The sequence below is a fragment of the Canis aureus genome, chromosome 12, assembly GCF_053574225.1.
Source record: "Canis aureus isolate CA01 chromosome 12, VMU_Caureus_v.1.0, whole genome shotgun sequence".
NCBI lineage: Eukaryota > Metazoa > Chordata > Mammalia > Carnivora > Canidae > Canis > Canis aureus.
In genome coordinates this window covers 42,199,787-42,214,812 of record NC_135622.1, presented here as the reverse complement: position 1 = coordinate 42,214,812, position 15,026 = coordinate 42,199,787, and the positions used below count along the sequence as shown (strand labels likewise).

Sequence of the window (15,026 nt, the reverse complement as noted above, 5' to 3'; positions counted from 1 at the left end):
TAGGTCTGGTTCATTTTCACTGCAGAATAATATTCTATTATTGCTTACATATTTTCTTTTTCTTTTTCCTTTTTTTTTTTTTTTACTATCTTGCTATCTTGTCTTTATGTCCCACTTTTTCTGTTTCTTCTTTCCCACTCCATTTTTATCTTTTTCATTGAGATTTTTTTAAATTTTTATTTTTTGATTCTTTTTTCCTCTACTTGTTTGGAAATTATGCAGTCTATATCTGTTTTTTTAGCAGTTATCCCAATTACTTATTTTTTTTAACTTACTAGATAACCAGTTTTGTTATAAAAGGATATAACTCAAGAACAGCCAGATTGAAGATGCATAGGGCAGTGTATGGGGAAAGGGCATAGAGCTTCCATACCCTCTCAGTGTATCTGATCTCCATGTGTTCATCCACCAGGAAGCTCTATCCCAGTTATTTTTTAATCAAGAACTTTAAGTATTTTAACTCCAGTCACCCCCTTCTCAACTTATATTCTCTTGTTTTACAATTGTAGTTCTACAGGAAGCCCTACAGGAAGCCCTCCAAAAAGTTAGAGACATCTTATTGTCATTGTTTTATTTATTTTTTTTTAAATTTTTATTTATTTATGATAGTCACAGAGAGAGAGAGAGGCAGAGACACAGGCAGAGGGAGAAGCAGGCTCCATGCACCGGGAGCCCGACATGGGATTCGATCCCGGGTCTCCAGGATCGTGCCCTGGGCCAAAGGCAGGGGCCAAACCGCTGCGCCACCCAGGGATCCCTTGTCATTGTTTTATACATCAAATATTTATTTAGATTTACCCACATATTTATATCTTTGCTTACTATTCCTTCTTGCATCTCAAACTTTCCACTTAGGATCATTTGCCTTCCTTTATTATGCTTTTACGATCTTTTATCCTTTAATGTCTGTCTACTTCAGTTTCTTCACACTTCAGGGTCTATTTCTGTTGATGGTGCCTTGTTCTTTTAGGTGTTTTGTAATTTTTTTATTGTAAGTTGTCTATTTTTCTTGGAAAGTCATCTATAGGGTTTTCATTGTTTCTAGTGGAAAATTTCTATCTGTATCTGTGTTTCTGTGTTATCTAACTTTTTTTCTTTCTTTTTTTTTTTTTTTTTTTTTTGCCTGGCTGCTCTTAAGATTTTTTTCATCACTGGTTCTGAAGAATTTGATTATGATGTGCATTGGTGTAATTTTATTTATATTTTGTGCTTTGAGCATATTTTTTTTCATTGAGCTTCTTAGTATTTTTATAGTTTTAATCAAATTTCAAAATTTTTCAGCCATTGTTTCTTCAAATTTTTTTGTCCACCCAACGTTCATTAGGGACTCCAGTTTCACCATGCTCTATTATTTTTGTTTCTTTTCGTGTGTGTGTGTTTCATTTTGGATAGTTTATATTGCTGCCTTCAGTGCACAAATCTTTTCTTCTGCAATATTTAGTCTATTAATCCTACTCTATGTATTTTTCATTGTACATGCAGTTTTCATCTCTAGAAGTACACTTTGAATGTGTCTCCTTATCTTTTTGAACATCTGGAATAAATACAACTGTTTTAATGTCCTTGTCTGTTTAATGTCTGTTATTTCTAACATGTATCAGTTTTGATTGAGGATTCTTTTTATTTTGGGTCATGTTTTCCTGCTTCTGTATATGCCCAATCCCCCTCAAGTGTTTAGGAGGATATGGATTTCCATATATCTATAAGGAAACTACTTGGGTGAGGGGAAAGATCATAAGAAAGGATTAGAGGGAACAATGCTTAACATTTCCCCAGGACTGGAAATAGTGCTTGTTCTCACTAGCCAGACTGAAAAAAACTCATAATTCACAGGATATTGAGTACAGTACTCAGGAATGTCTTACATCAGTAGTGGGGAATAATTAGCCCCAGTCTGAACATTGCTCCAGATCCTCCTAACAAATCATAAAAGCAAGACCTGAAAGGATCACACTGTTTCCAAGTAACTTAACTGCATCTCAGAACAAAGTTCAAGATTTATAGGAATACAAAAATATCCAGAACTCAACAAGGTAAAATTCACTGTATTTCTATTTTTTATCTACATTTCCTTAATTATGAGTAAGGTTGAACATCTTTTATGTGTTTACAAGTGATTTTCTGTGTATGTATGTGTGTGTGAACTGCCTGTTCCTGTCCTTTTCCTATTTCTTTTTTGAGTTATTGGTCTTTTTTGTTAGGTATCTGGCTAACACAGTTGAAGAAGATGAAGAAGAATCCAAATATGAAATTTTTCCATGGGCTTTAGGGAAAAACTGGAGAAAATTGTTCCCTAATTTCTTAAAGTTAAGGGACCAACTCTGGGATAGAATTGACTATAGGGCTATTGTAAGCAGGCGATGCTGTGAGGAGGTAAGATTTTTTAAATACTTTATATAGGTAATCTCTGTTTTCTCTTTATGTAATTTCTCTTGTCTTGTTTTTAATGTGCTTCTGATATTTCATTTTTTATATATGTAAGGGTAGACTATTAACCCTGATGGTTACCATGAATACAACTTGTATACTGCAATGTTGATGTTTTAATATACCACAATAATTTAAAATTGTCATTTCTGTTTTTCAGAGCAGCCTACTTCTATAGTAAGTATTTCTATTTTAGTATGTTTCTCTGGTCTAAGAGATCAGAAATAAATTGGGAAAGGACAGTGTGCATATTCCAAAATATGTTAATAACATTTGGAGCTGAATAATAATTTCCATTAAACAAAGTATGTGAAATTTCAAGTTCCCAAGATTGAAATGCAAACTGTATGCTATAAAATTTAAATAATTTTAAATATGTTAAAAATGGTACCTCTTTTCACATAGAAAAATATATAAGGTAAGTTTTCTTGATGCCAGATTCTATTAAGATAAAACAGAAAGACACTAAAAATAAAAAGATAGGTTATTTTGGGAAATAAAAGCAAAAATGAACTATTGGGACTTAATCAAGATAAAAAACCTTTGCACAGCAAAGGAAACAATCAACCAAACCAAAAGACAACCTACAGAATGGGAGAATATATTTGCAAATGTCTTATCAGATAAAGGGCTAGTATCCAAAATCTATAAAGAACTTAAACTCAACACCCAAAGAACAAATAATCTGGTCAGGAAATGGGCAGAAGACATGAACAGACTTTTCTCCAAAGAAGACATACAAATGGCCAACAGACATGAAAAAATGCTCCATATCATTTGGCATCAGGAAAATACACATCAAAACCACAATGAGTTACCACCTCACACAAGTCAGAATGGCCAAAATTAACAAGTCAGGAAACAACAAATATTGGTAAGGATGTGGAAAAAGGGGAACACTCTTATACTGCTAGTGGGAATGCAAGCTGGTACAACCACTCTGGAAAACAGTGTAAAGGTTCCTCAAAACTTAAAAATAGAACTACCCTACAACCCGGCAATTGCACTACTGGTTATTTACCCCAAAGATACAAACATGGTGATCCCCAAAGATACAAACATTGGTGCGCCCCAATGTTTATAGCAGCAATGTCCGCAATAGCCAAACTATGTCCAGAATAGCCAAACTATGGAACATCTAGATTTTCATCAACATATGAATGGATAAAGAAGATGTGATATATATATATCACACATCTATATATATACACACACACACATATATATACACACAATGGAATATTAGCCATCTAAAAAAATGAAATCTTACCATTTGCAATGACATGAATAGAATGAGGGTATTGTGCTAAGTGAAATAACTCAATCAGAGAAAGCCAATTATCATCTGATTTCATTCATGTGGAATTAAGAAACAAAACAGGATCATAGGGGAAGGGAGGGAAAAATAAGACAAAATCAGGGAGGGAAAGAAACCATAAGAGACTCTTAACTAGGAACCAAACTGAAGGTTGCTGGAGGGGAGAGGGGTTAGGGGGCGGGGTGGTAACTGTGATAGGCTTTAAGGAGGGCATGTGATGTAATAAGCACTAGGTGTTTTTTTTTTTTTTAGGTGTTTTATATAATTGATGAATCACTAAACTCTACCTCTGAAACTAATAATACACTATATGTTAATTGAGTTTAAATCAAAATTATGAAACAAAAGATGGGTTATTTTATCTAATGTTCTGGTTTCCAATAAAGAAAAATGTTAATGGTGCAATCTAAAGAAATATTCTAGAGTAGAAAATTAAATAGTAAAAAAAAAGAAAAAAGAAGAAAATTAAATAGTGGGCAGTGATCATTGTAAGCCAATACTAGTTTAGTAAAGTTTGGTAAAATGTAAATTAGATAATGCTGTAATGAAATAAAGTCATAGCTAGTAAATGATGATAGGCCAAAAGCCAATTAATGGATTAGTGTCAAACTTCAGGAAATATTTTGAAGGTATGCCCAGAATTAAACTTGTTAATTATATTTATTAATAAGATGAAGATATTAGAAAGCATGCATAATTGAAGATTAAATTAAGAGGACTGTAGAATGTTGGGGAAATGAAAGGATTCAAAAACAACTTAGAAGACTGAATAGCAGGTGAGGTTTTTTCAGGATTGAATTCATTAGGAAAATACGAAAAATTGGTTATGTATCTCACCTTCCCCAAATTAATGGATCCTCATTAAAGGATTTAAACAATTCATTCTAAATTAACAGGGCATTGGAAGAGCCCTGCATTGCTATTTTTTATCATTCCCTCCCCAGGTCAGGAGTGGGTAATTTGTGAACCCATGCCATCCTTGGACATGATAGTAGGCCTTATTTGAACACTCTGATTTTTTTTCAAAGTAAATACTTCAAGCCCCACGGCACTTAGCTAAGAGCATGGAGTGGGTACCAGAGGCAAGAGGCGGGGATAGGTAATGCTCACCTCATGGCAGATTGCCCGCCCCCCCCCCCCCATTCCTAAGATAGAACAACTAGTGTTATAACTGCAGCAATTTAATTTACACAATTGGAGCTGGGATTACTTCAGTTACTGGCATCAGACTTTTAAGCAGCCAGAGAATGGTATGGCTTAATGGTGTATATGTAAAAGACTAAAAAGTTTTAGATAGCTGTAAACTCAGTTATGTAATGGGATTTATAGAAAAGTTGAGTCTCTCAAGGCTTCAACACTGACAACAGATCTCTCCCCTAATTCTAGATGTGCTTATCAAATTTCCTATCCTATTTCATTGTCTAATAGATACCTCAAATTTAACATGCTGAAAATCCAGTTTCTGATTCCCTCACATAGAACTCCAAACTTAACTCCTCCTGCAATCTTCTACATGTTAATAAATGGTAACTTCATCATTCTAATTGTTCAAGCCAAAAAACTGTTGCCCTGTACTTGTCTTATAGCCATACCTTAAAAAAATATATAGCACCCTACCATTTCTCACCTCCTCTACTACTAAGCCCTACTTTGATTGTCCCCTTGTGCCTCAGTTATTGCCATAACTTTCCAAGTAGTCTCATAATCTCTCTATCCTGTAGTCTATTTTCATACACTAGCCAGAGTAAATCTTTCAGAAGTAAGTCAAATCATGATTCCTCTACTCACAAGTCCCCAACAGCTTCCCATCTCACATAGAATAAAAGGCAAAACCCTGGGGTGCCTGGGTGGTTCAATTGGTTAAGCCTCTGCCTTCGGCTCAGCTTATGATCCCAGGTTATGACCAAGCCCTGAGTCAGGCTTCCTGCTCAGTGGGTAACCTGCTTTTCTCTCTCTGCCTTTCCCTCCTGCTCTGCTCTCTCTTGCTATCTCTAGCTCTCTCTCAAATAAATAAAAGTTTTATTTTATTTTTTTTTTTAAGGCAAAATCTTACCCTGGTTCTAACTGGTCTGCCAACTCTAATCTTTTTTACTTTGTCTCACTTCCCTCCAAGTACACTGGCCTCCTTGCAGTTCTTCAAACACAATAAGAACATTCCCACCTCAGGATTTTTTTTACCTGGAATGCTTTCCCCCCAGATATCAGTATGCTTCACTTCCTTACTTTATTCAGGACTCTACCTAAATTTATAATCTCAGAGAAACCTTTCCTTACCACCCTGTATCTAGTAGTATCTCCTGGAATGGAATAAAATTGAAGAGTCCAGAAATAAACCTTCATTTTTATGTTCAATTGAATTTTGACAAGGGTACCAAGAAAATTCAATGGAGAAATGAGTCTTTTCAACAAATGATGCTAGGACAACTGTGTATCTACATGCAAATGAATGCCATTGGACTCCTATTTCATATCATATATAAAAACGAACTCAAAATGGATCAAAGACCCAAATATAAGAGCTAAAAACTATAAAACTCTTTATACATAGGGGTAAATCTTCATTACCTTGAATTAAGTTTCTTAGAGATGATGCCAAAAGCACAAGCAACAAAAGAAAATAGAGATCATCATCAAAATTGAAAAATTGCCCTTCAAAGAACACCATGAAAGTGAAGAGACAAAATACAAGTGGGAGAAAATTCTTGCCAATTATCTGTCCAATAAGGGACTTGAATCTAGAGTTGATAAAGAGCTCTTACAACTCAGCAATAAAAAGACTACTCAATTTTTAAAAGGGTAAGGATCTGAAAAGGCTTTTCAAAAGAAGGTATACAAATGGGCAAAAAAGCACATGGAAAGATGCTCAACATCATTAGCCATCAGAGAAATGCAAAATCAAAACAACAATGAGATATCACTTCACACCCACTAGGATGGTTATCGTGAAAAAGACAAATATAACAAGTATTGGTAAGGATGTGGAGGAAATGGAACCCTCATACACTTCTGGTAGAAATTTAAAATAGTGGTTGTTTTGGAAAACTGTAGCAGTTCCTCAAAAGGCTAAACGTAGAGTTATCATTACAACCCAGCAATTCCAGTTCTAGTTATATACACAAAGGAAATGAAAGCTATATCCACACAATAACTTGTACATGAATATTCATAGCAGCAACATTTGTAGTAGTCAAAAAGTGAAAACCCAAATGTCCAGTGAACGAATGGATAAATAATACAGTATATCTATACAATGATAGATTACTTGGCAATTAAAAGGAATGAAGTACTGATAACATGCTACAACATGGATGAACCTGAAAACATTATGCTAAGTGAAAAGTCAGTTATGAAAGGATCACACATTTTATGATTCCATTTAAATGAACTGTCTAAAAGAGACATCCAAAAATATAATAAAGTAGATTAGAAGTTGCCAGAGGCTGAGGGGAGGGAGAAAATGGGGCATGATTTCATTTTTTATGGAGTGATAAAAATGTTCTAAAATTGACTGTGGTAATGGTTGTACAACTGAATATACTAAAGCCATTGTATAAGTGGGTGAATTGTATAGTATTTGAGTTATACCCCAATAAAGCTGCTAAAATAACAAGTAGTACCTCCCACTATTCCTTTGTATTCCTTTTCCAAGTTTTCTTCATAGCATTTAACCATCATATAATATATTGTTTTGCCTATCTTGCTAATGTCTATTTCCCCCTGCTAGAGTATAAATTCCAAGAGGCCATGATCTTTATTTTTATCCCAGAATAGTGCGTGACATAGAGTACTCAGTAAATACTGCTGACTGACAAAGTGAATGGAACTTAAAGCTTGCGATTTTTTTTTCATACCTTCTTATCTATGTAGTAGAAAAAGAATAAACTATAAAATTTCTTTACTGAGCTGACTTGGCACTGCCTTTTACAATAGGGGGACATAGATAGTCTTTCTTAGGACTGTTGCAGCCAGGAACAGTTGAATCATGGTGGTATATAGGAACAGAAATTATCTAGACTTTATTCTGTTAACTATTCATTCAATAGCTAACTTATGAGTAAGACATTTAACTTCAATGCTATGGGGGTTGTTATAAAGAAGTGATTATATTATCCTTGCCCTGAAGTTTGATGCATTTAAGTGGCAAAACATGTTAGAAATTTAGTTAAATATTCTATGCATTTGTTATTGAGAACGCAGTATTGACATACTGCCAAGTCCATTTCTTTAGTCTCATCCTAGAGTAAACCCAAGTTATGATAGCATTTACAAGTTGGTTTACAATAATAATACTTTACATTTGCATTATGCTCTAACAAATTCATAAATATTTTCATATAAATTATCTTATCCTCAATAAAAGTACCTATGAGGGTTGTAGAATTCTCATTTTACATCTGATGAAACTGAGAACCAAGGAGATTGAGGTTTACTCAAGACCATACATCAATTAAGTGTTAAACCCAGAACTTCATATCTAATAACTTCCCAGTGTTTTCTGTTTTCTCTTTTTTTCTCTGACAGCTACCTTCCACTGGTTATATTGGTTAATTTGGAAATCAAATTTATATCTGTTATGTTATTTTATCTCAGGAATTAAAAAGCATTTTAAAAAGGAATTAAGTAGCCTAAGTATTTTGTCCATTTTTCTGACAAACTGGGGCTTTGAAGGGTTGTAACTTGTCCATGGTCGTTAATAAATGGTAGAACCAGCTAGTTCTTAAACTTAGCACTCTTTCCATTACATACCACTGTCAAAAAACTTACTCTCTCCTTTCAGATAGTATGAATTTTAAAAATTTGTCTCTTTTTTAACCTTGGTTGCTGCAAAGAAACTAAGAGCCAAGTTTTATCCCTAACTACATTAATTATATCACCTTTTACTACCAGCCTGTCTGCTTTCTTCCTTTAGCCTAATTTTCCCTTCTGGATCCTAGAAAATTTTTGTTGTTGTTTTTACTTTTTGTCAGCTGCCTCAAATCCTTTTTTGGAAAGAGATGAGGTATGATTATATTGAAAAATACAGAGCTTCTCTAGAAAAGAGTAAAGACAATTTCCGTATTTATTCTGATCTTACTATCTTATAATGAGTTTACCTTTTTTGGATATCAGCTCCTCTGAGGTGGAATTTATTTAGGTTGATGATAACTTAATTTCTAGATTGTTTTACAGATTATGGAAAATGCCAATCTGATGAGAAAGAGTTAGACTCCAATTCCAGTCCCTTTATACATGATAGACGATAGCAATTTTATCAAAAGGAAGCTTTTCTCTGTTCTTGTTATGTACTCTGGCCTAGATGGCACAGTATCATCATAGCTGATTTGTCTGTCAGCTACTACTTGATTCGAGATTAGAATTTAGAAAGCAGAGATGTGACATAAACAGTTTTGGACAAAACAATCCAATGACTAAATGCAGCAGAGACCCAATATAGGGAAGGTACTGGAAAGTGTTAAACTTCCTATAGTTCAGAAGGAAGGTGTAAACAGTGCTGAAGATAGCAATGCCAAAGAAAAGTCAATGTTATAAAATTATAGTTGTCATTACTTGGTGACCAGTTGGACATAGGGCGTATAGGAGAGTGAGCTTTCAGAGTTTCAAATCTATAGAACAGAAAGGGTAATGTGTTCCATAATGGAAATAGGAAACACTAAAGAAACAAATTGATTTATTGGAAAAAATAAGTAATTTGGTATTAGACATGAATTTAAGGTATATTTGGATAATTAAGTGAGGCATGAATATAAAATGAGTCATCATATGCAAGTGATATTTAAAGCTTGGTAGAGTAGATAAGAGTCAAGGTGAACGTAATGTTAATACTTTTGGGACACTTGTCAGGCACTGTTCTAAGTACTGCATATGTGTTAACTCTCACAACAGTTCTTATAGCTAGCTAGGTAATCCCAGAAGAGGAAACAGGCACAAAAAGGCTAAAGAATTTCTCTAAGGTCACAGAATTAGTCAAGCAGCACGCTAGTATTCGAACCTAGGAAGTCTGATTCCAGGGTCCTTGTTTTTAACACCTACTCTATACCATCTTGAGATCACAGAGAAGTAGAATATATAGAGAAAAATAGGGCCAAGTATTAAATTTTGGGATACCCATCAAAGGCACCAAAAATAATCACTAAAAATGACGAGTAAAATAAAATGTAGCATAATATTTCTAGTAGATCAAGTGCTACTAATGCTTCAAAGAAGTTACTTTCATAAGTCATAGAGTTTGAGGACTGTAAATGACCTGTTTTCTCATATGCAAAAGATACCTTGTAGCCCAGAAGGTTATGTAATTTGCCCAAGGTCATAGAACTAATAGAAGACCAAAATCCTGCTTCCTTGACCCTCTTACAATTTTTGTAATTCTCTGTTGTTATCATAATAACATTCTAATAATATCTGTAAAATATGTGCAAACATATTTAAAAGTACACAAGTATGTGTGCATGCATTTTTCTAGCTGGGTTAGTATGTAGAGAGACTGATGCTAGTTTGTTGTAGAAAGAACAGTTTACTAAACCTATCTTGTGCCTTTTGCTTCCTATTTTTCTCTGATCTTCTCACTAGAATTTGCTACAGGATCCTTAAAAAATCATGTTGTTGGAAGTTTATAATGTCAGTGGCCTCTAATTCTTAATTATTTTCATCTATCAATAAGAAATATACAGTGACTACATAATATTGTGTGGAAGGCATTTGATAGAGAGGTATATGAGAGAATATTCCTGCACAGAGAGTTTTCAATAGATTGCATTCATAAAAAGAGATATATCTGAGTTTTAGATACATGCTAAAAGTCCTTACGTAGCATTAAAAATAAAACAGTACAATCTAAAAACTGGAGTTTTAGAAAGGTGGGACTTATGCTCAGCACTGAAGGAAAAGCAATACCAAGACAAAAGGGAGAGGACATTCCAGAAATGGAAATAAGAATGTACAAATGTTGAGGAATAAATAGAAAAATATGGAAGGAATAAGAAATTCTGTATTCTATTTCCTCACTTTACATAGCTCTGAACCTAGTTTTACATTGTTATGAAAATATTTATTGTTAGAATTAATATCTTTACATCTACTTTTTAGAAGATATGTAACTTTATTACATGTTTGTTGAAAACTTTTTTTGAGAATTTAAAAGGTGGATTATAAAATAAATTCAATCCTAAAATATACTTTAAAAAATTAGCATAGCTAGCATTCTTTATATCATTTTGGAAGAAGCCATAGGTTCCCTGTTTTCTAAGTGGACTGGTCTCAGTCTGGGGTTTTTAAGTTTTCATTTTTAACCACAAAAGTATCTTTCCAAGCAAAATTTTATACATAATCCCCTAAATTGAGGTTCTTTTCTTGATTGGTCTTCCCATATCCCATTCTGGGACACCTAATATAATCTATGAAAACACAGAGCTCCTGAAACAAGTTGAAAATCATTCGTTTAAGCATTAATAATTGCTTAACTCTCAAATTCTATAATTCTTATTTACTTTGGTCATTGATAACTGCAACTAAACATTTTTTGCTTTGAAGCAATATTCCAACACTGCTTAGAAATTTTAGACATCATAGGGTCAACATATATAGGTATATTTCCCTACTTTGACTTCTTCAGTGACTATCATCTGCTTACTTTGTGATAAGGATTTTATACATATCTAACCCTCCTATGATGCAGATAATATCCCCATTTTAAATATGAGGAAGTTAAGCCTCAGAAAGGTTAAGTTGCCCAATATCATACAGCTAGCAAGTGGCAGAGCCAGGTTAAAAAAATAAAAAACTAAGTCTATCCTGACTCCAAAGGAAGTATTTTATTTAACCTTCGAGAACAATACCCACCATGTAACAAGGAATCTTAAGTGTTTTATAATTAATTCCTCATCTAATCCCTGCAAAATCCTCTAAAGGAGACTCTATTATTCTCTTCATATTACAGATAAAGAAACTGAGGCACAGAGAGGTTAGGTAATTTACCCATCTTCTTACTCACCACTTCCCTTGCCATAATTGCAAGCATGTTAAAATTAGACTAACAACGTAGTTAGAAACCTCAACAATGTTATTTTCAACGCAATACATTCCAAAGTTAAGAATTATGTGTTGTTTTGGACTAATTGTGTTATCTATCCCAAACTTAGAATATTCTGAATTGAAAAACTTGGAAGGTTGAAATATTTGAAGTAACTTCAGTACTTTGTTAGTTATTATCTTAAGAATCCAAGCAGTGAATCACTTTATAGGTAATACTGTCTTATCTGGAGAGGCCTACTTTTTTTTAAACATCAGTAACTTAGGCTTTTAGGTCTAGTTTTAGAGATAGCTGTCTGTGAGTCATAATTCTTTTACTTAATCTTACCAAATTTTAAAATCTTATGAAAATTCTAAAAGAAAGCTTTCCACCATAGGTTATGGCTATTGCTCCAACTCATTATATATGGCAACGGGAACGCTCTGTGCATCACAGTGGAGCTGTTAGAAACTACAACAGAGATGAAGTTCAACTGCCCCGGGGACCTAGTGCCACACCAGTAGATTGTTCACTCTGTGGTAAAAAAGGAAGATATGTTAGACTGGGATTATCTTCATCATCTTCATCCAGTGATACAGTAGAGGTGATGGAGAAACATTCTCAGGAATCACATAACTCCATGGACATAGTAGTTGATCGTTCTCAAGCTTATAGCTATTCTCAAGGTATGATTTAGTAATATGTAGCAATTAGATTTATGCAAGCTATTAAATCTGAGTTATTTATTGAACTGTAGTAAGTCCTTACAGGCAGGGGTACATACTAATTTTATATACTAGAACAATATGAGTTAAATTACTATCGAAAGTTTTCTTTTCAGTTACTATTTGTCTTGTGTCAGTACCTGGCTTTGTGGTAGCTTAACTAAACTAAAAGATTTTTAGTGTGACTTATGTTAAACTGAAACCTAATATACCATGGGTTTCAAGTATTTTAAAGTATTAAGCATGTGAAGAACCTGAATCATTTTCTTTGAAATGTTTTATTCAATAGACATTTCAAAAAAGAAAATAAATATACTGATCTCCCCAGTTTTATCAGTGATTAACTACTGGTTTTATTATATACACTTTTTAAAAATTCAGATATAATTGACATATAACATTGTATTAGTTTTAGATGTACAACATAATGATTTGATACATTGTGTAATTGTTACCACAATAAGTTAACATCTCTCACCACATGTATTTTTATGTGATGGGAACGTTTAAGATATATTCTTCACGGGATCCCTGGGTGGCGCAGCGGTTTGGCGCCTGCCTTTGGCCCAGGGTGTGATCCTGGAGACCCGGGATCGAATCCCACGTCGGGCTCCCAGTGCATGGAGCCTGCTTCTCCCTCTGCCTATGTCTCTGCCTCTCTCTCTCTCTCTCTCTCTCTGTGACTATCATAAATAAATAAAAATTTTAAAAAAATATATATTCTTCACAACCTTCAAATATACAATACAGTATTGTGAACTATAGTCACCATGTTGTTCATTGCACCCCAGGACTGATTTATAAATGGAAGTTTGTATCTTTTGATCACCTTCACCCATTATGCCCACTGTGTATCCCCGCCTCTGGCAAACACCAGTCTGCTCTCTGTATCTGTGAGGATTTTTTTCTGTCTTGTTTTGTTTTTAGATTCCACATATAAGTAAGGTTACACAGTATTTTTATTTTTCTGTCTAAAGTATTTCACTTAGCATAATGCCCTCAAGATCATCCGTGTTGTCACAGATGGCAGGATTTCCTTATTTTTGACTAATACTCCATTCCTGTGATATTATATAGCTGAATGATAGTCTGTACACACATGCTTACACAAACAGCCCACATTTTCTTTATCCATTCATCAGTTGATGAACACTTAACATTGTTCCATGTTTTGACTATTGTAAATGCTACAATGAACAAAGGGGTGCAGATACCTTTTTGACATAGTGAATTTGTTCTTTAGGATAGATACCAGATACAGAATTGCTGGATCATATAGTAGTTCTATCTTTAATTTTTTGAGGAACCTCCATATTGTTTTTCCACAGTGGCTGCAGCAACTTAAATTACCACCAATAGTGTACAAGGGTTGCTTTTTTCTCCAACTCCTCACTAACACTTATTATTTATCTTTTTGATAATAGCCATTCTAATAAGTATGAAATGACACCTCATTGTGGTTTTGATTTGCATTTCCCTGATAATTGGTGATGTTGAACACCTTTTTGTGTAACTGTTAGCTACTTGTCTTCTTTGAAAAAATGTCTGTTCATTTCCCTGCACATTTTTTAATTGGATTTTTTCCTATTGAGCTGTAGGAGTTTTGTTTTTTTTTTACATATTTTGGATATGAACCCCTTATCATATATGATTAGTAAATATTTTCTCCCATTCCATAGGTTGCCTTTTCATTTTGTTGATGGCTTTCTTTGCTACACAGAAGTTTTTAAATTTGATGTAATTCCACTGTTCATTTTTGCTTTGTTACCTTTATTTTTTTTTTAATTTTATTTATTTATGATAGTCACAGAGAGAGAGAGAGAGAGGCAGAGACACAGGCAGAGGGAGAAGCAGGCTCCATGCACCGGGAGCCTGACGCGGGATTCGATCCCGGGTCTCCAGGATCGCGCCCTGGGCCAAAGGCAGGCGCCAAACCGCTGCGCCACCCAGGGATCCCTGTTACCTTTATTTTTGATGTCCAATCCAAAAAGCCATTGGCAAGATGAGTGTCTTCCCACTTTGTTCTAGTTTTATGGTTTCAGGTCTTAAATTCAAGCCTTTAATCTTTTGTGAGTTTATTTTTTTTATGCATGGTATAAGATAGCGCTCTTCATTTCTTTTGCATGATACTGTCCAGTTTTTACAACACCATTTATTGAAGAGGCTATTGGTTCCACCTGTTGGCTCTTTTGTCATAAATTAATTGACCCTATATGCGTTGAGTTTACTTCTGGGCTCTGTATGCTGTTCCACTTCTCTATGGGTCAGTTTTATGCAAATACCATACTGTTTTTGATTACTATAATCTTGTAATACTATATACTTTTCTATCTTCTACTTAAAAAAAATTAGAAGCGTACTATGTCTAGGCCTGCTTTTTTTCACTACCATAAAGCATTTCCCCATGTTAGTAGTCTTTGGAAATCTGATTTTTAATCATGATATGGTATAAGTATCATAATTTATTTGCACATTTCACTTTTGTTGGGATTTGAGGACTTTGAAAAATGGTAACCAATCATGAACTGGAAATGCTTTTAGTCAACCACTC

General features: G+C 34.1%; 1 protein-coding gene across 4 annotated transcripts in view; it reads left to right on the top strand.

Moving 5' to 3' along the window:
• Positions 1-15,026, top strand: part of SPDYA (speedy/RINGO cell cycle regulator family member A) — a 34,944-nt gene that overhangs the window by 14,569 nt on the left and 5,349 nt on the right. For all 4 annotated transcript variants that reach the window (XM_077843746.1, XM_077843747.1, XM_077843748.1 and 1 more), the window contains 2 exons: positions 2,202-2,373; positions 12,148-12,436. In XM_077843746.1, coding sequence (XP_077699872.1) covers positions 2,202-2,373; positions 12,148-12,436 — 461 coding nt within the window. The remainder of the gene's footprint in view (positions 1-2,201; positions 2,374-12,147; positions 12,437-15,026) is intronic.